Raw genomic sequence first — 25,086 nt, forward strand, 5'->3', positions numbered from 1 at the left:
CACAATTTGACCATATTTGGAAGGGTTGTGCAGGATGATGTACTCTAAAATACACACTTATACAATAATCATACTTAATATGTGAAGAATTAGCCCCCGTTTACACAGTCAGGTCTTGATGCCCAATTCCGATTTGTTGCCTAAATCTGATTTGTCTGCCTGTCTGTTTACACGTTGTTTTAATTGTGACCCATATCCAATTCATGCGTTTACACTTGCCATACAATTTACGATGTTGTGCATGCATGAAGGCGGATTCTAGCATCTGTGCCATGATGATAAGTATAATCCATTTATAAATAATATTGTTTTGTTTGCGTCTAACCATCCACACAAAAACTTTCTTATTATTTTGTTACTGTCGTACCATGGATATGTTTTCCAATTTTCATTAAACGTAGAGCTAACAAATTACTAGATAAAATAAGAATTTAATCGGTTGTCATCAGTTAAACAAGCCGAGTCCTTGCCAGAAGCGGCCCGGACTCTACACACAGACTCGGGCCGGATATGGTTAACAGGAATCATCACAAACGGATGCGCGCGAGCAGGCTGCGGGCCATACTCGGGCCGGATAACACTTGCCGATGACGAGTCAAAGCCAGAGGTGCCGAAGGGCAGTCGAGCTCAAGCTGATTACTACCTGCTATCTAGGACTAGCCACGATGGAAGAAATAGTCTTGTTTTTAGCTCTGCGAAATGTGCGAAGTGTAGTAAAAGCAGTGAATGGTTCAGTCCAGAATTACCCCAACTCAGTTTATGTAATGGTATAGCCCTGGTGTGTGTGTGTAGTTGAAGATGTAGCTTTTGCCTGTGTGCGCAGTGCTGCACACTGGTGTTGGAGAGAATAAAGTTGTTCTATGTGAAGCCGTGTGTATTAAAAGCGACAAAAAGCAAAAGTTATAACACGAAGTTCGGCCAACTTTAAAATAATTTTGAGGCGGAGGTGGGAAAGGGCCGTCATCGGAGCTTACACTTATGGTTTATGTGCTGTATGATGTCCTCCACCATTCAGAGGAATGTATGGGTACAAGAGAGGTCTCAGGTCTGGTGGAAGCAAATTGTGGCGACTGACCACTTTCCTCCTCCATGTATCCTCTGATGTTGTTTACCGCGTAGGCATCGCAACACACGCTCTTCCTTCTGTCATTAAACCGCGGAGAAGCACCCCATTGTCGCAAGTTTAATGATGTACAGAACGAAATGCCTCAATAAATCCAATCTGCCCATTTACATGACAGTCGCATTGTCACATATCTGTATCTGATTTATTTCCACATATGAAGGAGCCCTGAAACCGTCATAGAACAGATCCGATCTGTGTCACATTTGTGCAAAAAATCGGAATTGGGTCACATTTAACTGGCAGTGTAAACGGGGCCTTATTTGACCAAACTGAGTAGTTGCCTCGTCAAATGACAATCATTTAGCTGAAGTGGAGTAAAGGTTCATGTTAGGAGCAAGTAAGCTATCTGTAGCTAAGTCTGCTTCTCCGTCACTGTTTCTGAGTAAGGCGTTGTAAATAAAAAGTTGACTAAATTATAAATATTCTCAACACAAGATCCTGACAGAGATATATTTAGAATTGTATTTTGAAATTTTAACGTATATAAAAAAAAGCAAGAATGGAAAAACTACCTCTGCATCAACAGATGAGTTTTATAAATTGCCATTCCTTGACTCAAGAAAAATCTGAGTAAGAGCATAGAGATATGACACCATGCATAAATGTGATTAAAGCACTTACTGTATATTATGCAGTTTCCATATGTTTGTTGCCTAATTACAAACATGATCTGCAAACAACACAGTATATATGTTAAACTAACAAAGTATATATTAAGGAAAGCCTATTCAGTGTGGCAATAAATGAATGTATAATCTGTATATCCTGCATTTTGCATTCTGAAGATCTTTGTAATCTGATAAGACGCATTGCTGCCTGTTACACAGAAGCTCATTTACTCTTCCTCAAGCCTCTCTTATTTTCAGAAAAGATAAATACAAATCCCACATATATAGTATGTTTAATACAAGCTTTACAAGTTTACAATAGATAAACTTAAGAACAAGTGGAAAAAAAATTACTATTGTTCTAATCTCACTAGGAAACATTGTGGCCAATTAAACACAGCCAAGACATATTAATGATCTCTTGTGCAACGTAACATTTGCTTTTGTTTTTTGATTGACCTCTTTTTTACTGGGATTTCACACTCACTGGATTTACATGAGAATGAGGAAACAGTTGTGTTTGCAGTTTATGGTATGTCACTTCCATGTGCTGAACACTTAATATTCAGCTATGCTAAGGTATATCTAAATTTCCATTCTATGCCTTTAAACAATGTTTTTACTTTACAAATGCCTTATTCTTTAATAGTGTAAGTAATATTTCAGTATAATACAATTCTTTTTCTCTTGTTTCATGTAGTAACAGTGTAAAAGTGTTCTTCTTGAAAATAATTTTTTAGTTGACTACCTTTTTTTACTTTAACATTTTCTCTCCATACTTAGGCCCAAACCCAGTTCTATCCCTTCCCTATGTCCCTTGAGTGTGAAGGGGTCAGGATAAAAATATTCCCCTAAGAAATGGAACACCACTACACCCACACACGTCATCATATGTTGACACTAGCTTGTACATCACGTGAGATGTCATCTGCAGTAGTTCTACGAGTAACGTTTAATAGATTACTCACTAGCAAAGATTCGTGCTGTATTTGAACAGTCTTCATTTTCAACTCAAAAGTCACATGAGCCTCCGGGTTACATCAGGCATTCCTGTTATGATTGGTGGATCATGTTACAAGAAGCAGGAACTGGACTTGGTATTTACAGTGTTCATGTATGTAACCAAAGGACAACAACATCAAAGTTATATCATGTGTGCTGAAAAAAAATAAATAAATAAATAAAAAAAAAAAAATTGCTTGTTTATTCTGTCAAGTCATTGGGTATCAGAATATAAAATATGTTGTGGGAAACTTTTTAAAGAGCATGACCATAAAAGCATGAACACCATCATAAATGTAGCAAAACAGGTGGTTGTTTTTTGTAAAAGTTATTAATAATGCCAATATCTTTACATTACATCTCCTTGCTCGCTTTACCAGCCATGTTGCTGTTGTAGCTGGTGTTTTCATGACATTTCTCATAACCCTTCATTTGTATTATGGTGCAGAAAAATCTTTGTTTGAAGGACTATCTGGCACATCCCCATACCTCCATACCTTCAACCAAAAGAGAATCAAGTCACCTCTACCCTTGTCTTGCATAGCCAGATCTTATACTGATGGCAAAAAAAATCATAACCAGTCAGGATATTCTTACAGTTAAATTCCCTTTAATTGACTCAAACAAAACTTTTGCATGTATTTTAATAAGTGAAGTTTCAAAAAACTAATTTTGAGAGGAGCATGTGATATAATTGATCATGGCTGGTCCCCCGTCTGTAATTATTAGCAAGCCAATTGGATCATTCCAAACACAACATACATGTCTTGTCTAACTTTACTCCCTTATCTTCGTTTTTTGAAGAACGCCCCCCATCCATCCCATATCCCTCTTCCTCTTTTCTTAAATAATCTAGGATTGGGGGACACGGCAGCTCAGTGGCTAGCACCCCAGCTGGGCCATTTGGTATTTCTGTGCGAAGTTGCAATGTTCTCCCTATGCTCACGTGGGTTTCTCCCGGACACTCCAGTTTCCTCCCACAGTCCAAAGACATGCGGCATAAGTGAATGATGGTCTATTCCTCTAGGGCTGCCCCTGATAATCAAGGAAGAGGCTGAACGAATTCGGGAGCTCTCGAGAACTACTATACCTGATCTCATACACCCTTACATGCTCATTGACCAGACGAGAGCCTTGGGCTCAATTATTTCCGAGATCAAGGTTCTCTCCTGGAACAGCATGACAAACCTGCTAACATTATCAAGCAATATTTAAGTTTGAACACTTAAAACAATATCATGACGTGAGTCTCACATAGTTTTAAGAATTGTGCATCTATTAATAAGCATATTCACTGATGTAAACAGCACAGCTTTTTTATTCCATTAGACTTGTGTTCAGATAGACTGCTGAAGATTGTTAAACATTCGACTCCAGGAAATCTTATACGTATACTACAGGACAACTTCAAATCATCTGAAGTGCCATATGCATCAGACTTTTAGCCAGTGATCTGTGGTCAGTGCTTGGTGTAATGTCTGAGGCTATCCCTACCCCTTCACTTAGGGAAGGGTTAAGGGGTGGAAATGGCATTGGGCTATTCACATATGTACTATATACAGTAAGCAGTTTTTTATTTTTATATTTTATTTTATATTTTTATATTTATTTTGAGAGGTTTTTACCTTTATTTTGATATAGGACAGTGGAGTGGATCGGCAAAGGACCTCAAACTAAGAATCAAATTCATGTCTCCGTAAGCACTTCTATGCTATAGGTGAGTGCACAGTAGCACTAGGCTATTAGCACCGACTGGTAAACTATTTTTACAAAAATGTATTCTGTAAATTGCATTTCCTTACAGTGCTTGGAAAATCTTGGGTTTTATTTTAAATCATTGCCAAATATGCTGTATTACAGTAAGTTGATCATAATCATAATGCCATACCCCTTCTTTATATTTCCAAACCTCCATCTCTATACTCTAATCTGATAAGCAAGCAGGCAGATGTTTATCCTGCCTAATTCATCCTCCCAGCTGATGCACGATGTAATCCCACAGAGCGTATCCCGCTGTGACATCAGACACCGTTGCACGTCATGCGTCGTATGCAAGGATAAAGCAAGGATGTTTTTCATTTTCCATCTCGTGAGTGTAGCTTTAGCGTAGCTGCTAATGTTGTTATGGCAGCACAGCCTCCATCCAGAGACCATTTGCTTTGTTGTCTGTAATTCCAGGAAGGACCAGAGTTAATGTGTACAGGTCTTGTTTTTTTGGCCTCTCTCACTTTCATGACCTGTTTATCACCCGCTTGCCCTTCAGTCAACCAGCAGACCTCGTAGCTAATTCAAAGCAAACTATTAACAAAACAGCCAATGCTGTTATCAGGATAAAGGTGAGCTTGTTGATGCCAGCACAGTCTGTAAATGATTATCACTGTGCTGCGACCTCTAGAAATTGAGATCACAAGGATTAGGAGTTAGAAAGTTAGTGTTATTTTTCACGTGCTGTAGTAGAGTTGATTATAGAAAAGATTAGAACGTATATCAGTCACTATAAGATTTGGAGTCTATAATCCAGTTTCACAAATGATTCAGTATTTAAGTTTGGTGTTAAATTAAGTCTTTTTGTTCATTCTGTGATCAAAATGAATTGACAATGATTTTATGCATATACTGCATTGTCTGTGGGGCAAATAATAGTTTGATATTTGTAGGGGTAAACATTTTCAGGTTTGATTAAAAACATTTAAATTTGTATTTCAAAGGTTACAGGGACAGTATGTGATTTATGCCATTAGAGGGCATGTATTCACAATAAAGCCATACTTTGAGGCAGTTAATGAAGGCCCTGGCTATACTTCAAACAAAGTTCTTGTTTGAGAGAAGTTCGATAAGGTAGAGTGGCGGTACCAAAGAAACCGAACCAAACCAAAAAATCTTTGAAAAACATGCTTTCTAAATAGGCACATCACAGTAAATTAATTGTAAATCTAATTATAGTAAATCACAGTAAATTCATTGAAATGAAGTATAAATAACTGGGCTAAACGGATTTTAATAGTGTCATGATGCTTGAGTGTACTGTTAAAGACAACAACAATGGTGGCTGAGAGAGAATAGTTTCATAAATATCTGTCAAACAGCCTTTCCCATTAGAAGCACCACCACAGGATGGTACATTGCTTTATATTTGTGAACAGACACAGAAAGATATTTGATTTGAACTTGATCAAATGTGCTGCAATACGGTTGTGCTTCTCTTCTGGTGCAAATACATCTGTACCAGCTCTGCTACTTGATCCTCCAGTGTTTATGTTGCTAACTTGGTGTTGTTGTGCTGAAAGTTTTTCTCAGTCTGACTCTGTAATGCATAGATACAAAGCACTTCAAAGAAGCTGGAGTTCCAGAACACAACCACCGATTGCATAATCACAACAATGGAAGCTCAAAGGCGTTAAAGACAAAAATGAACTCCCCTAAAGGTTTGGATTGAGCCTCATTCACACTACGAGCGACTCGGAGCGGGAAAGCCACAAGCGACCGTTCATTTCAACAAAGAGTGAGCAGCTTCTGGCAACTTCCGTCAATGCTAGCAACAGTGACCATTGGTGACCAGGTGGATGTGTTGAGCGATGCAACAAAGTTGAGAATCCTTCAACTTTATGCAAACAAAGAGTGACTTTCTTGAGCAGCAGCCAATAGGAGCACCAGTAGAGCTCACATTATCCCCTCTCAGTTCGCTCGGAGGCCGGTTGTATTCTTTGTGATTAGAACTGTGCAGACCTGCGTTTGCAGCAGATCGCCACCTAGAGTGACTGTTAGCTCCAAACTTGCTGCACGTGTGAATGAGACATTAGTGAGCTGTTGAAACAAACGCAAGCTCAAACTTTAAAAAAAAAACTCTGTTTTGGCCAGATTTTGTAAGACATTATGAAATTTCAGGCCTTGAGTGTGGATCATTTGAGTAGTTGTCTTTATTACCTGTACAACCAATGGGACACCAGCAGAAATCATGATCACAGATGAGCTAAATTATTCAAAACTGACTATGAAGCAAGGCTGAAATTCATCAAAGTAAATCAAGACCACTGAAGCAATTGCTGATTAGAGACGAGCATGTTACAGCAGTAAAGCAGCTGAGCTTTTATTATGCCACACACAGCCAGTTGAGGTTTTTGTTAGTTTCCGGTTGTGTATATGAGGAAGAAGCAGCACAGTTTTATTGTGCTATGTACGTTTTTAGGTTCTTTTATAATTCTGCTCCGTGCAGTCTAATAAATCAGAACATATTAAAGTGGCTGTAGTGTCTTCCTATTTATTTTTTTTAAAAAATAAAAATCTAACCAAAAATCAAGGGTGTCATTTGTAAGGAGACATGGTCCGTGCCACTAATTTAAATTGCTTATTTCTCTGTAAGTATGTAAGTCTAAAATCTTTGTGCTTATAAAAACAACATGAGTGTGAGTTAAAAATAGCATACTTTTTGGTGAACAAATCTTTTATTTTTTTATACCCAGGATAATTAGGTAAGGCAAAGCAAGTTTAATTATAGCCCATTTCATACACAATAGTAATGAAAGTGCTTTACATAAACAAGAATAAAAGAAACAAGAAATAAATAATTACAAGAAGTAAAAATGTTTGAAACTGTTCTTTTCAAAAGAATGAAGAAGAAAAGAAAGACATGATAGTGCAGACTGTCGGATGCAGCACAGTGCTCATTTAGTAAAGGCACAGCTAAACAGATATGTTTTCAGTCTTGATTTGAATGTGCCTAATGTTGGAGCACATCTGATCATTTCTGAAAGCTGATTCCAGCAGTGGATTACAGTGTCATCAAGGCTAAAATATGCATCTGCACCAAAAATTTAAATAATCATTTATTTAGAAACATTCACTTAAGGTCCAAAATGTGTGATGCCTTCTTTATTTAGTCAACATTTTTCCAAAGTTGCTGAAAGAGATATCGTCAAACAAAGCCAAACCCTATTAATGCAATGAGCTCCAGTAAAAAAAAAAATCCATCTTTGACTGTTCGAGGAAACACCCTTGTCATACAGTTTTGATACCACCACGCTGCCCCGCCCTTACATTTCATCAGAATACAACCCCATGCCTGTTTACATTCTTAAAAAGAGTCCAGACAGGACATGCATATTTAATGCTGTAATGCTGCTTTTATTTAGAGGACATATTTTACGACTCTTTAGGGCTATGCTAATTATTTGTTGGTGAGCTCGGTGCATATGGTGTGCTGCACACGTGCATGTTTGAGCTCTCTGACTGCTGGCGATTTCAGCTGACTGCACTGATGCGGTGACCTCTACGTCCCGGGCCGGAACTGTGCTGCTCAATAATACATCAGCATGTTCTTATGAGAAATGCAGCAGTTGAGGTAAAACCAGCAGTGTTGAGTTTGGGGTGCATGCATTTTTCAAAGCCCACCTCTTCTTCTGTTTCTTTCCGCCTTCTATTTTTTTTAAGGCCTCAAGCTTTTCCTCCATTAGTCATCAGCGATTTGGCGGATCTTGGTCTCTGCTGTAGTGAGTCAGTGTAGCCGCACCACCCACACGCCAAAAAAAACACACACGTTCATGCACATATCCGCGTTTAATCATTATGGAGGGCAGAGACAAAGACATAGTCACTCCTTTATTGGATGTAGTGACATGGATCGCTATGAAATCCACCAGATACACATGAAATGTTTGCCTACATACAAATCATTCTTACTGCAGACTAACCGAATGGGATATTTTCCTTGATTTTCCTGTTAGGTTGGGTTTGGTCTTCGTCATTTAGTTGAAAGGAAGAAGTGTGTAAATATGTTAAGATTGTGACACGCCTGTGCTATTGAATGCCTCATTTGATTGGTTGATGAACATTCTAAGGTGTTCATTTACTTTTACAGAAACTCAGAGCAAAAGTTCTGTAATTCCAGAAGGATGTAGTATCTCTTTACCTAATTATTTCAGGTATTCCAAAGGTCATTACAGTTGCAAACAGCAAAAGACCTTAAGATCACACTAATAATGCAAAAAATATAAAATACAAATTATTACTTTTTTTTTTTTACTCCAAATTATATATTTTTAAGGAAAGCACAGATTTCCTCATGCTGTCAAAAACACCAGAAAAAGTTGTCAGTGCTGTGCTGTTTAATCAATAAAAACAATTTACATGAGATTTCTCACTAGTGATTCAATAAAGGTACTGGGTAAAGGACAAATACCTGACAAATATCTTGAAAAACAAGTTGTGAGTCTTCAACCGTCTCCAGTCTGTGGACTTATAAGAAAACAATGCACACTCAAGGTTTAGGGGTCTGTAGTGGTTGCATTATTACCTCAGACAGTACTCATATAGAACCTTGTAAAATCCAATAGTCATTTTCAATCAGATTAAAGCCAGTGCTGATATTCATGTGGTCATTAGCACATTAGACATTGTGTTATTAAAAGTCTAGTAATCTCACTAAGTCTCTAAAGATACAGTACAACTGTAAAATGATACAATAATAAATATATACAGTTGGAGTCAAAATTAGTTGCTCTCCTGTGATTTGTTTTCTTCAAATATTTGTCAGGTGATATTTAACAGATAAAGGATTTTTTTACAGAAATTTGTATACTATTTTTTCTTATGGTGAAAGTCTTATCTGTTTTATTTCGGCTAGAATAAAAGCAGTTTTTACATTTTTTAAAACCATTTTAAGGTCAATAATTGTCAGATTGTCTACAGAACACACCACTGTCATACAATGACTTGCCTGATTACTGGTTACTGACGTGACGTCATCGACTTTCGCTTTCAGATTTAAAGGGCTAGCATTGCACCAGACCCCCTTAAGTGGTTTCCTTTGAAAGTGTAGAATCTATATTTTATGCACATATGCATCACTTTGGTTTTTATGCTACTGTACAAAAGTTATTTACACCTAAATACACAGTATTTTAGAAACCAGAGCTAGGTGTTTTACATTGGTTCATTTTCATATTTTTCATATGACACATGTGCAAGTTATAGCTCAAATGAAAGCTCTTGCCGGTGCTCATACGGTTCCATGGCGCAGAAAAGAAAACAATATTTATGATCACTAAGCAGCCCCAGATAGCACAGACAGCTGTCATCTCTTACCTTATGCTGTGTGCTTCAGGGCCATTTCTCCTCTGTTTTTGAGGTGATGTGCATAAGTAATCCTTTTATATGTCTCACATGGTCCAAACATAGTGAATTATGTTTGATCAAACAAAAGAATAGTGAAATATAAAAGAACAATCAATCCCTGTGGCTTGTATAGCACCTCTCGTCAGTTGGAATACAATAACTTTTGCATAGATTATAATAGAGACATTTTTCTTTTTTCCTATGATTACAGGCATGTGCAGGAACCACCAAAATTAATTACAGCAAGCCAGACCACACAGAACCTAAAAGGAACACTTTCCATTTTGAGTTTATAAAAAAGAAAATACAAAAGGAGCCTCTTTTTTAGGTGTTTATTATAACACAGACAACATATACAGTTATTTTAAACCCTTTCAATAGTGTTTTATGAAAATTCAAAGGGTTTTCTTTAAAATGATACCAATTTTTTTTGCGATTTAAACCTCTGCATTTGCATTTGGAAAGCTTTTAAATCTGGGTAGGCAAAATCCAGGCAGAAATCCTGAAATAACAGCAGAGTTTAACTTGTTAATAAATTACTATAAAAATCATATGGTTGTTAGAATGTTGCACTTTTTGGTGTTATATATATTGGTCAATATACTTGTGATGATATAGGCCTATTGTTGTGTAGGCAAAGTTTTCATATTCACAACCACATCAGAGGAATTTGGGGGTCGCAAGTCACTGCCATTGTTCTTTTACAGGTCATGGGCTAAAAAGTTGGAAACCTCTGGTTTAGGGCAGGGGTGTCAAATTCAGTTCCTGGAGGGCCGCATCCCTGCACAGTTTAGTTTCAACCCTGTTTCAATACATTTACCTGGAGGTTTAAAACAAGCCTAAAGGACTCAATTAGTTTGATCAGGTGTGTTAATTAGGTTTAAAGCTAAAGTGTGCAGAGCTGTGGCCCTCCAGAAACTGAGTTTGACACCTGTGGGCTAGGAGTATGATTCTTGCTTTGGATGCGAAAGGGCCCAGGTTCAGATTCCTGATGAGCCCCCATATGTTACAACCAGTTCAAAATTGTAACATAAGACAGACAATGCGGACCAGGTAAACTGTAAAGAGAAAATATTTATCAACAAAAGACTTGATTAACAAAGGCTATTAAAAGCAACCAAAGTAAGTACAAATGGATATCAGAGCGCAGAGTGTGTGCATAATAGTGAACTGAGCTCATGATCCAAAACAAAATAAAATAATCACAATGACAGACAGGAGGGTCTGGCTAATCGAACTACCTTCTCACATCAAATGTGGGGCTCTTTATAGTTGGCACATAATGGGTCTCAGTTGAGATGACAAACACACAGATTACTAGGCTCACAAAAACAACTGCTGCATCCCAATTCACATTCTACACCCTAAAAAATATTATATACGTTTGAGTCTGTAACAGAAGAGTATGCAAGCTTTAGGACATACTACTTCCTTGTTGTCAGATCATTATGTTGCTTAGTTGCAAGCCCTGTCAATCATCCACACATCATCCACATTTCTTTCATATCTAATTACCTACCTTATTTGAGAAGCAGCAGCAGGTTAATCTTCTATGCGCAAGTCTTTCATGCAGAGAAATCTCCTCAAGTCTTTGGGTAATTCTGTATTGTTGTTGTTGCAGATGAAATATAACACCGAAAACACTGTTTCATTATTTTCCAGTGGGCTAGATATTAGTTACCATTCATACAATCATCTTTACCGAAGTCTCTCTACTTGACGGTTGGTCTCGCACGTCCATCATGTTTGAAGTTTATTTACACTTTCCACTTGTGTTTGTAGTTCTAATCGAATTCACGTCCAACACACAATGTATTGTGGGCAATATTAGCGGTTAGAATATGGACGCCTCTACACTTCGAATTTTAAATGGAGATAGTAAACCATCCGGGTACCTTTGGCATACTCTTTTCAACGTACTACAATTTGGGATATTCTAATTTTCAAATACTATTTAGAATGAATAGTATGCGAATAAGGACACAGCAAACCAGGTCCAACAAGGGACCTAACAATTATGTACTGGCGTCATAGCAAAGATAAAAGAACTCAGTTATTAGACATTAGTTATTAAAACTATTATGTTTAGAAATGTGTTGAAAATATCTTTCCGTTAAACATAAATATTGCAAAAATATATACAGGGGGCTAATAATTCAGAAAGGCAAATAACTGTATATTGTTTTTTTTAAATATATATTAAATAGATGAACACCACTGAACCCAAAATATTGAAAAAATATAGACCACAAGTAAACATTGAGAATGATTGCTGATTGGCGGTCTCTAAAATTAACCCAGGAATGGACTTGTCTGAAAACACCAGCCTCATTAATTGAGGTTAATATTAAATTAAACAAATTAATAAATTACTATAAAAATCATATGGTTGTTTGTATGTTGCACCTTTTTAGTGTTGTCAATATGGTTGTGTTTATATAGGCCTATTGTTGTGTGGGCAAAGTTGCATATTCATAACACAGCCCTGCACAGTTTAGTTTCAACCCTGTTTCAATACATTTACCTGGAGGTTTAAAACAAGCCTGAAGGACTCAATTAGTTTGATCAGGTGAGTTTAATTAGGGTTAAAGCTAAACTGTGCAGAGCTGTGGCCCTCCAGGAACTGATTTTGACACCTTTGGGCTAGGAGTATAATTTTTGCTTTGGATGCGAAAGGACCTGGGTTCAGATCCCGGACGAGCCCCCAGGGGGCTAATAACTCAGAAAGGCAAATAACTGTATATTGCTCTATTTTAATATATAATAAATAAATGGATACTACTGAACCCAAAATATTGAAGAGTATATAAAATTACATATTACAGCTTAATTTTTATTCTCCGGTGATTGAAGTGTTAATCAAAGCACTGTCTAAGTGGCCTTCTGTGTGTATGCTAACTTCTGGGCCTCCAGCAAGCACTCCCTTCTGATTTGCAGGTGTGCTGTGTGTAATGAGAAGCCTTCAGCAGGTGTTGAGGTGACTGGGGTTGCCTGGGCTGTGCTGTGCTCCTCACTAAGCTCGCTGGAAGTGTTCAGCACTGAGCTAATGCAGGGACAGTCTGTTCCGACAGAATCCGTTCCACTGGGAGGGCAAAGAGAAAGATGGAGACACCGCCTCCCTCTCTTTCTCTCTCATCCACAGTCTACTAAAATATACTTTGCACCCACAGTCTGTCTGGCTCATCATTGCTCCCTCTGCTCGCCTGCAAAGGCAAAGTATTGAATCTAGCAGGTTGAAAACTTGCTGGAGTGTTAACAAGCTGCTGCCTTTGGGTGTTTTTGTTCAGCAGCTGGACACTTGCAATGAGTCTCAATATCACAAAGAAAAATTGCTATAGGCTTTGGTTTCATTTGCTATTTATTCCCCCAGTAGCTAGTTTTTTTCATTGTGAAATGATTGTTTTCATCTTTTTTTTCAAATTCAAAGGTTTTTTTCCCTCCAAATGTGCATTTATTTAACCCTAAGTGAATGCAGAAACTTTTTAGTAGGGATGCAAAATATATCGGCCGATAAATGCTATTTTTAATGTCATCGTTATCGGGTCGATATCAAAATTAGGCCGATATCTTTAAGCCGATAGATTATGTAAATGTACTGCCTGTCTCAAGCATGCATGGATCAAACTTGTTTAGACATTTCTGGTGCACTATAAGCTTTTCTCACACTGTTTATTTCGTCAAAGTATATTCCCAGAAATTTTGTGTGTTATTGCTGTTTATTGATGTCTCAGTAAGTATTTATCATTGTAGATATGTTTAATCGAGAGTCATCATGTATTTTGGTTTAAATTGCCTCAGGGAAAATATTACATGTGTATAAATAAAAGATAACTTTTTTGTGTAATGACAACAGAATCTTGCGGGAGTGTGGTAATAAAAGTGTCAAATGACCTGGCGACTAACAATTGTGTAACAAGTTTTATTTGAAAACATTAGAGCTGGTTTCAGTTCTTTCATTTTCGGTTTCATTTTATTTCAAATATAATTATCTAACTTCTTTGTTAATTAAATTTGTTATTTAACCTATTATTTTTATGCAACAGACAAGTTGCAAGTTAATTTGCTATGAAGAAATGGAAATTATTTATTTTTGGCATGCTGATTTATGTGAAATCCTAAATAATCACCTTGCAATTTAATTTTAATATTATTGTTTGAGTACGCTATTATAAATAAATAAAAATAAATAAAAATATAAAATTTTGAAATATTTATATTTATCTGCCTATATATCATTCAACAATGTGTAACTTTTAAAATTATATAATAATAATAATAATAATAATAAAATAATGATAAAAACAAGGAGAATGTAAGATTATGAGTAGATAAATAGATTAATGTGTAAAGGTAAGATTAAAAAATTAAAATTCGTTCATTCATTCATTCATTCATTTTCCCTTGGCCTAGTGTCTTTATTCATCAGTGGTCACCACGGCGAAATGAACTGCCAACTTATCCAACATATGTTTTACACAGCGGATACCTGCCCACCTGCAACTCAGTTCTGGGAAACATCCATACACACTCATTTACACATACTCTCATACACTACAGCCAATTTAGTTAAGTTACTCAATTCACCTATTCCTGCATGTCCGTGCCACCTAAAACAGAAATAATCTTTTCAAAATATTTATAAATTATTTAATAGTATATAAATATGATGCTTTACACAATTTGGTAAAAATATTAATTTATAATTTGAACACAGTGCTTTAGTTTATCCATATTTTAAACAAATTTGGGCTGAAAAATATTATTTGTGCAATATAAAGCAAGATTTTATTATATTTTTTATTTTTTATTGTCTTGGAAATGTTGGGTGAAACTAAAATTTGGCTCTAATGTGAATAAATGCAAATTTTGGGTCATTTTTAAAAATATAATTATAAAAATGAATGAAATATGTTTGACCCAAACTTGGGAATGAAACAACCCAGCATTTAAGTGTGTTAACACCAAAACACATTTTTTAAAACCTGTAATAACTTAAAATTTTTACTTTCAGGCCAATCTCTGTGGGAAGTCAAACTATTTAATCATCTGGAAAGCAAAAAAAAAAAAAAAAAGAGTAGCCGGTGATATGCTCAGGTTTGCCATCATTCATTCATTCATTTTTATTCAGCTTAGTCTCTTTATTCATCAGGAATGTGGTACTACCAACTTATCCAGCAAATGTTTTACACAGCGGATGCCCTTACAGCTGCAACCCAATACTGAAAAACATCCATACACACTCATACACTACAACCAATTTAGTTTATTCATTTCACCTGTACCACTGTCCTTGGACTGTGGGGGAAACCTGAGCCCTCAGGGGAAACCCACAAGAGAAGAACATGCAAACTCCACACAGAAATGCCCACCGACCCAGCCGAGGCTCGAACCAGCGACCTTCCTGCTGTGAGGCGACAGTGCTAACCACTGAGCCACCGTGTCACCTAAAATAGTAATTATCATAAATTATTTAATAGAATATACATTTGATGGTTTCATTTTTAAAAATGTTATTTGGGTAAAACATTAATTTATAATTTGAACAAAGTGGTTTTGTTTATAGATATTTGAATCAAATTTGGGCTGAAAAAAATTATTTGTGCTATATAAAGCAAGATTTAATTCTATTTAGAATTTTTATTGTCTTGGAAATGTTGAGTGAGACTGAAATTTGGATTAAATGTGGACAAATGCAACTTTTAGGTCAAAATGTTTTACATTTTTCATTTATTCATTCATTTTCTTTTTGGCTTAGTCCACAGTGGAATGAACCGCTAACTTATCCAGCACATGTTTTACGCAGCAGATACCCTTCCAGCTGCAACCCATCACTGGGAAACACTCATACACTCATACACTCTCATTCACACACTTACACTACGAACAATTTTAGCTTACCCAATTCACCTGAACCGCATGTCTTTGGACTGTGGGGGAATCCGGAGCACCCGGAGGAAACCCATGCGAACGCGGGGAGAACATTTCTACACAGAGATGCCAACTGACCCAGCCAAACTTCGAAACCAGCAACCTTCTAGCTGTGAGGCGACAGCACTACCTACTGCGCCACTGTGTCGCCTTGCATTTTCAAATAATTAAAAAAATGGATAAAATATTGTTGATCAAAACTTGGGAATGAAACAACCCAGCATTTGTTAAGTGTGTTAACACCAAAACAGAATTTCAAAACCTCTAATAACTTCAAATTTCTACTTTCAGACCAATCTCTGATAGAAAGCGAGCTTTTTAATAATCTAAAAAGCAAAATCATCCGAGCAGCCGGTGATCTCCTCAAGTTTGCCATCATCTCTTGCCCTTTTCCTCCGATCATATAAAACATTCACAGCTGCACGCATGTTTGCAGGTCTACACTGCAAACATACATGCAGCAGAGACACACCACATTCCCTGATCCGCCACTTCAGTACTAAATGATTCAAGGCCTGAATCTACTGTCTCAAACCGTATCAGCCGGTCAAAATTGGCTCTCCTCCTGCTCTTTCCTGGCACGTCACTCACTCTCTCATTTTCTTTTCTGTCTTGCAGTGTTTGTGGGACATTGATATTACATGGGTTATTTCGGGAACGGGCGGGGGGTGGGCTGGTGGAGGTTCACCTTTGAGAGTTGTATTTCCACCATACCGGAGAGGGCACACGGATCCATTCCTCCTTTGTGACAGGCGGCTATTTCTAGAGCAGATCACATGACATGACAATGGGCACGCATGCACATCCCTACTGAAACCACCCCCGTCCTGTTCTCTGTGTATTAACAGCCAGACTGGAGCCAAACTGCAGGCACTTGGATGTGTTTAAACTTTAAACAGAACCTGAAGCGTGAGGCGCTCTTGCTCACCAAACACCCAGCTGCTCAGACCACTCTATTCTTGTTGTGTTAAATGCACTGAGTGTTTTCCACCCTCCGCATGCGTGCGACGGAGAGATGCATGAGTCGCATTAACGCTCTGATCTCCTCATGTTACTGCCAGAGCACCACTTTATGAGCTAATCTTATGTAGCTGCATCTGTTGGTTCCACCTGCTGTGTGCATGTGTGTACAACTCCATGTGTTTTCCATGTTCTATGTTTTTCTGTTCGGCTTGGTTCATAGTTCACGGCTACGCTCGCAGTTTGAGACAGGCCAAAGTCAACAACTGAAATCTCTGGCGAATGGGTTCAACTGTCCACGTCAGATCATTCTTGCACCAAGATGGGACCCCCGTAAGGTCCTCGCATCAAACCAACACAAGCACAGCTGCTTCAAGTGGGCTTTACCCGCACACCAGCATGGGTCTGTTACACCTGCGGAGGATTACAGATCATGTGAGGTCTGTTTTCCACTCATCTGTGTGTATATTTTAAACAAACAGAGTTGGATTTAATCTTTGCGTGGTGTTATGATAACATGGGAGAGTGGAGGGGGAGTGGCTTGGGGGCGTGGCTGTGAGGATTCCACGCTCTTGTTTTGAATTCCTGCACTCCAACTGTCCAAATATTCCGGAAAGTTGGCGAGTGGTTCTGGTTAGTCACATGGTTGGTTGGAAAAGTACAGCTGTAAGGCATGTAGAATTTGGTGTTTCATAATAATCTGATGGTCTAAAACTCATAATTATGGCTTGTTCGCAGAGGTTGATGCATTAGATATCATTAGTTAGCATTTTATATAATTTATTATGTGGATGGTAAATTTATAATTATACTCTTGATCATTGGATAAGACTTTTATAAATATAAGTAGACTGTTGGGTTGGGATTGGGATTGGGGTTAGGGTTAGTGTAAGTTGACATGTTCTTGCAATGTTTCTTATGGTCAGGTAAATGTCTGTTGAAGCAGCAGTATCAACAGATATTAAGCAGACTCAATACTCAAACCATCAAAATAAATCATTGCCTTCGTGTATTTCTAATTTCCATCATGACAAGTTTATCATTTATTGATGCTTTAATTCAACTTGCAGGGTTGTTAAAAGCACACATTTTACCAGGTCCAACCCAGACATAACATTTCACCAATACTGTCTTAGCATATTCATATAAATGGCATTCTTAGCAAGATGGATGTTGTCACAATGTTTATTAACAGCATTACATTGCAAAGGTATTTGCAAACCTACTTATGACACAGAACAGAAAAGACATTTGTTGTGAGTATGTTGCTCAAAAGATTAATTAAATGATTAATTAAATCACATTATTGTATGCTACATATGCGTGAATTCAAATGTGAGCCAAGGTTATAGTGGGGTGATAGAACGACAATAAATCTCTTTTTTTATTTCCTGATGTTGAAAAAAAGAATACAAATCCCATCCCATTTTAAAGCCCACTGCAACAACACGTAAAAGTGTCGTTTTTCTGCCCACCGGTTTAATTGACAGCAGAGTAAGAACATGTCATTCATCCGGGGTCGCCACAGCAGAATTAACCGCAAACTTATCCAGCAAGTTTTTACGCAGTGGATGCCCTTCCAGCCACAACCCATCTCTAGGAAACATCCACACACACATACACTTTAGCCTACCCAATTTACCTGTACAGCATGTCTTTGGACTGTGGGGGAAACCGGAGCACCCAGAGGAAACCCACGCGAATGCACGGAGAACATGCAAACTCCACACAGAAATGCCAACTGAGCCGAGGCTCAAACCAGCGACCTTCTTGCTGTGAGGCCACAGCACTACCTACTGCGCCACTGCCTCGCCTGTAATAACATGTCTCCATAGTAAAATGTAGTAATCATATCATATCAATAAGACTGTTCAGCTCTCTGTGATCATCGATCATCATTAAATGTGATCAAGAATAAGTTTCACAACTTTACAACCTTTTTAAAACAGTGCATGTTTGTAATGAATTACAGCTATTTTACTTTGTTATTACCACAGGCACATGTCACTAAGATTATAAGAAGATGCTTAAATCCCGGTTTGTGGATGTTAAATCAGGTTTATTTTGTACATTAACATAATGGATATCCATACAGCAGTGGATATTAATGTGTGTCCTGTCACAATTGCCATGCAAAATAAGTGCAAAGATAAATGTGAATCCAGTGTGTGCATGAACTTTGTAACAAAATTGTGTGTGACTTATCGAAAGGGCTTAAAAACCCTATAACAAATACATCAAATAATCATTGGGAAAGTTCTTACTGTAGTATTTCTCACAAATGTTCTGACATAGCCAGAGACTGAGGTACACTCAGAAAACCAGCATTAAAGGCAAAGGCAACAAAAACAGCTACAAGATGCTCAGAGCTGAAATCTACAGGCTTCTGAAATGTATTATAAATAATCTGACGGATGTTTTGAGCTGAAACTTTACAGACACACTTTGGAGACACAAACAACTTTTCTTAAAGCTTGAAAAATGGGTAAAATAGGTGTCGTTTAAATGAATAGTTTACCCAAAATGAAAATTTACTAACAATTCAACCTGAATGTGTTACAAATCTTCACTTTAAAAAATACATTTTAATTTGAAGAATACTGGTAACCACTGACTTTCATAGTACTATGGGATACCGGTTAACCAACAATCTTTTAAAAATATATTGTGTTTAACAGAAGAAAGAAACTCAAACAAGTTAGGAACAGGAGGTGGGTTAGTAAATGACAGCATTTTTAGGTAAACTATTACTTTAATGCCACTAATTTCTGTAACATCAAGGTTTCTGAATTATACTTACTCCCAGGGCCATTTATATCGAAACTAATATTTAGCTGCACCATGTTGGTTAACCCAAAGCTCAACCTACAACCTGGACCTGGACATAGACACATACACTACGGATAATTCAGCTCACAAAATTTTCCTATAGGTCATGCCTTTGGTCTTATGGGGGAAACCAGGGCACCCAGAGAAAACCCACGCGAACATGCGGAGAACATCAAACTCCTCACAGAAATGCCAACTGACCCAGCTAGGGCTCGAATCAGCTACCTTTTTGCAGCACTACCTGCTGTGCCACCATGCTGCCTAATTCTACATGTATTCTCTGTAAATAATAATTGATTACAAAAAGATTTCATATTAATCCTTTTCATATGTGCACCCTAGCAAAATGCGTGTGAGAAAATGATGCAGTGTTCTTCTGCTGCATTCTGCATCATGTGTTTGTGCAGCATACAGCAGTGTCCTGATAAAGCACCTGCTTTAGAGCATCAGAATGCATGCTGATTCCTTCAGAGGCGCAGTGAAAAAGGGTCTAAGTGGCCTTGAAACGGCCTTGCCATGTAATTACATGGAAACTTATCATCTCCACCGGTATTCCCCTCCCCATGTGACTGAACATAGCCATTGATCTGTGGGCTGCTCCTTCATTGACCTAAACGAGAGTCTTTCTCAAGGCTTTTCCTTGGGGAGAAACAGAGATGGCACTTCGGGGGAAGAAGAGGGTTGTTCCGAAACCGAGATCCTGAATGTAGACGCTGCTGAAAAAGGACAGCCACATGTGACCCAGGAAACGGGCGGTGCTCTGATGGAAATGGTGCTTGGAGGTCACCCTGGCCGAGCAGCTGACTCTCAGACACGGAGCGACACTACTGGAATGTTGGGCCATTCGTGTGGAACTAACCTTCCACTTGTGGCAGTTGTCCTTGAGTAATGAGAGTGTTTTGAGCATGGGTTGCTGACAGATGCTTTTTTTTTCTTGTGCAGCATGACCAAGCCAGCTGACCTTTGACCTACCTCAGCCAGGGAGGATTACTAAATGAACAAAAAGCCTACAAGAGCTTTCTTAAATCTCAATTTGATCCTTTTTGAACTGAAAGAATCTGACAGTTGTGGTTTGGAGCTGTCGTAAAAAATGCAAGTGCAGTTCCTGTGACACCCAATCCCTGAACTCTGAGGTCAACAGAGTTTCAAACAATCCACGTTTCCTGTCACTACCTTCACAAGTGTCCATTAGTTCCAGACTTCCATGTGAAATGATTTCTTAATTAGACATTCAGCAAAGTATTCATCCAGAAAGCAGTGAAGCATTAGTGAATAATGATCTGCAGATGAAAAGGAATTAGATCAGCGTCTTGGATGCATTTCGTTCGCTCCAATTTCTTTGTACACGATAACCAAAAGCTTTTTTATGACTTGTTTTTGCTTGTGATGTGTGCAGCATTTCCTCAATGCCTTAGCACTTATCACCAGATTGATTTAGTCAGGATAGATAAGATAATGTATGCAAACATTTCGAGTCAACGAGGTTGCAAGGTGTGGAGGGCAGCAGAGAACTTGGCAGTCTTGAAAACTGCAGAACATGGCCAAACTGACACTGTCCTTGGATCCCCTCAGAGAATAAATAAATACACACCACAATGTCGATGCCACCTCAGAGATAATTCAAATAAGAACAAGGTGCAAAAAAAAATAGGATGAAGACAGCAACAATTCAATTACAAATAACCTGTAATACATGCAGTACAATTATTAGAATTACAAGCCAATTTGTTCAACAGGCAGTTCCAAAACTAGATACCTTCACCTGGACAAATTATAAACGAGCACAGAAAATTTCAGTGGAGAAAAAGTACATTGTTTATAAGTTGTCCTAAAACTATTGAACAAAACCCAATCTTGTTTTAGGACTTTGAATTTTTTTTTTTGTTCCACATTAAATGATGACTACTGATGAAGAGTTCAGATGCAAAGACCTCTAAGTGCCATTAAAAATGAAAAGTTTTCTCAACCTCCTTTGTTTATGTTGAGATATTTCACTTTTAAGACCATGAAAAGGTCTTATACTTTGACATAATTGTGATATTACTTAACATACACACAGAAGCTTGATTAAAAATTCTAGTTTGAGAGGAAAACTTTAGGCGGCATTTAGAGGTTTTGCATTTAAACTCTTCATATGTTCATAGTACACACAGTACAAATTGTCATTCAATCAATGCAGAAAAATGAAGTTACAAAATGTTTGTTTTACCAAATATTTGCTCATCCAGTCCATCTTCACGCTATCCCTTTTAAGCTTAGTATATAATATTAAGGTTAGATTATTGCGCGATTAGTTCGATTCTCACTTTGGTTTCTTTTTTATTACTGTAGATATTGTGAACATCAGATAGCTAGTTAAAGGTGATGTAAAAAGTCTTTATTGGCACAATAATCTACCCTTTGGTCTTTAACAATAACTATTTATACTTATTTTATCATTACTAAGAATGTGTAGTCCTTTGAACTGTGATAAGTATTCAGTTATATTGAGGATAAACTCTGGCTTTACAGTTCTTGAAAAAGGTTGGGCCTCAGTCTCTATCACAGTGACTAGAGGTCAAAGCTAACTTAAATGCATGTCAAGATCTGCTTTAGTAAAAAAAAAAAAAAAACTATAATTTCTGTTAAGTCTGCAGTGATGTGAAGTTACAAATTACAAACACTCAAATTACTTTGAGTAGCAATTGTAATTTACTAAGTAGTGGTAAAAATGTGTAGTTTTACTTTCATTTGAGTATATTTTACTGCAGTATTTGTACTTTTACTTCTGCTATTTTCCTCCAAACTGCAGTCACTACTTTGTTTTTTCTTGTCTATGGGGATTGGCTGAGAAGAAAAATCGGTCCTGTGATTCCTGTCCAATCAACTTGCACATATTACGTTAATCACATCATACTGAACAACCTCAGGACATGGGCGCTTTATAAAGGCAGCAAAATGTTTTAAAAGCCTTAAAAACTATCCAAGAAGATATCCAAAATCTTTAAATGCATTGACCCAAAGACAGCGTAATACTCACTACTCTATATTTTTGAAAGGGCTACTTTTTACTCCTACTTTGAGCAACATTTACAACAGATAAATTTACTTGCACTATATTTTGGGCAAGTAATAGTACTTTTACATGAGTATGATTTTTTCAGTACTCTTTCCACCACTGGAAGTTTTCCATGTGTATTGTCTCCATCCTGTTTTACAAAACCAGAAAAAAAGACTGTAGAATTATGTTCCTTCTTTCAGTGTTATTCTTGACCAAAAGGAAGAGACAGGAAGATGAATGTATCTACTAAAGTATTAGACAACCATGTCTGCGTTGCAGGGATGATCTTGCCTGAACCTGCTGCACTTCCTCCTCCACTGATGAATCAGGATTCATTTCCTTGTCTTGTGGGAATGTGTTGTCATAGACCTGTCTCAGCTTGATTGATTCTCACACTTCCCTCAAGAGGGAAACTCCTACTTCTCTTCTCGATCACTTTGGCTTTGCTTTTTATGAAATGTCCAAACCAAAACTCCTTTTTTTTGTAATATCATTTTTTTTTTGTGCAAGCATTGTAAGTGGTTGGGGATTTCTCAGTGGTTCATGTGCTGTATAATCTTTGTGTAATTGCAAAAGCTCTCATCTCATAGCAGCAGGTCACAAAGAGTTCTGCTGGGCAAAGCTTTGTCTGAATTGCGAATATACAAAATCCAGTAATATGGTGTACCACTAATCCTTATCTGTTTGCTGTATGTTTTATTAGCATCTTTCTATTGCCTCTACTTCTTTCTCTCCCATCATCCACTAGCCACCAATCCATCCTCTCTGGCAAATTTAAAGAGAGAACAGCGAGAGGTCACCAAATGTACATTAACAGATGAGCAAATACACATTAATTATGTTGTGATGACTGACATCCTCTGGGCTGGATGAATCTATGGTTGAATCCGAAGATCCTCCCCCTACCCTGCGGAGCTGTGCTTACATTAAGCAGACTTAGTAAGCTGGTGTTCTGGTCCACATCCAACAACAGCTGTTGAGAGAGAGGGACATCAGAGGAAATCAAAGACACTGACATTGCATGAGATGTCTTTCCCCATATGGAGAAACAAGAACAGTGACCCATTCTTAATTGCATTGGTTTTGTCAATGAAGCGAAACATCTACGTCCCAGGCGTTAGTATATACTAGTCCCAAAGGATGCCCATCAGTTTGTCATTTCAACATGCTGATCAGTTCTGCTCAATAAGTGCCCTGGCAAGGTTGTAATAGTTTTGGATTTTTTAGTAGTTTCAGATTTATTTCATTTGGACTTTTTTTTTGTTTTCGAATTCAGTTTGTTGTAATTAGTTTTTAGAGGTAGATTTACTCGTTTTTATATTTGGAAATTGCCTCGTTTTAGTTTAGTAATAGTAGTTTCAGTATTAGTTTTAGTTTTTTTTTTGTCGTGTTTTTTTTTTTTTTTTTTTGGAAATTAGGATATTTGTTAGGTTTAAGATTCAAAATCAGCAGAATAAATATTGTATAAAACCAAAGATACCATCTCCTCAAATTTAAATACAACAGCCCACAGGATAGCAGCCAGTAGTAAAATAACCAGATCTTTTGTGACAATCCTCCCAAGTTTGGGCACAACATATCAAAAATATGTAGTCAGCAATCATAATTTTAGTCAGTTAAAACATAACCATGATCTGAAATTTTTTTAACAATAATGTTTTGCAACTCAACTGAAGCATGATTCACTTATTTAAATTCCACTACGAATTTCTGTTATGAAATAAACTTATGTTTTTGCCAGATCCTCTCGTTTAGTTCAGTCTTAGCAGGCAGTCATGTACTGTTTGTGTTTGATTGAATCACGCATGCACAGTATTATCAGTCATCTCAATTTATTGTTCTAACTACTGAATAACTCAGTATTTATTGGTTGTTTTCGAGTCAGAAGGGGGTATCAGGCATGTAAAAGTAAGTAGTTTGTGGATAAGTGTTTAACGCTACTAGAGACGCGATTTGCCTCAAATGATTCTGGTCTGGTAAAAAAGAACGATTAGTTCAAGATCGCAATCACAAATACAGAAATAAAACCCATTATTGGGCACAAATGTGCTAAATTGATGCTTTTAATGGTCTGCTTGGGTTGTGTTTTAATATTGTCACCGTGCTGCTGTCATGTCCAGCCATTGTATTTGTCATGAGAGCAACAATGAGGATGACTGGAGGAGGCCAGGCTTGATCTGGCCAATGGCATCACAGACTCTGAGGTACTGTACGGTCAAACACCTGGCAGCGTGAAGTAAATAGATTTACTTCTAAAAGGCTTACAGTGTGTATTAAATACATTTACAAAGATATAAACGAATGATATTTTTGCTTTGGTTTTAGTTAGCTTCAGTTGGTTTTGTATGTATACAATACAGTTTCAGGTAGTTTCAGTTTTTAAAAAAAACTCAATTTTATTTTTAATTCAGTTAACGAAAATGTTTTTTCAATTCTAGTTTTCGTTTTTATTAACTACAATAACCTTGTGCCCCGATGAGCAA

At 37.4% G+C, this 25,086-nt stretch overlaps 1 protein-coding gene across 8 annotated transcripts in view; it reads left to right on the forward strand.

Annotated features, from left to right (window-relative positions):
- The window catches only part of arhgef37 (Rho guanine nucleotide exchange factor (GEF) 37), a 105,721-nt gene that overhangs the window by 74,149 nt on the left and 6,486 nt on the right, over window positions 1–25,086 (forward strand). For 2 of the 8 annotated variants that reach the window (XM_073921857.1, XM_073921858.1), the window contains exon 13: window positions 12,784–13,746. The exons of 1 other annotated variant lie outside the window; for it this stretch is intronic. In XM_073921857.1, coding sequence (XP_073777958.1) covers window positions 12,784–12,798 — 15 coding nt within the window. In that variant the 3' untranslated portion in view covers window positions 12,799–13,746. Of the gene's footprint in view, window positions 1–2,517; window positions 2,913–4,377; window positions 4,454–6,053; window positions 7,689–12,783; window positions 13,747–25,086 lie in introns of those variants that run through there. 5 more of the 8 variants (XM_073921848.1, XM_073921853.1, XM_073921855.1 and 2 more) reach the window with 4 other exon arrangements.

The sequence above is a fragment of the Danio rerio genome, chromosome 14 (genome assembly GCF_049306965.1).
Source record: "Danio rerio strain Tuebingen ecotype United States chromosome 14, GRCz12tu, whole genome shotgun sequence".
NCBI classification, from domain to species: domain Eukaryota; kingdom Metazoa; phylum Chordata; class Actinopteri; order Cypriniformes; family Danionidae; genus Danio; species Danio rerio.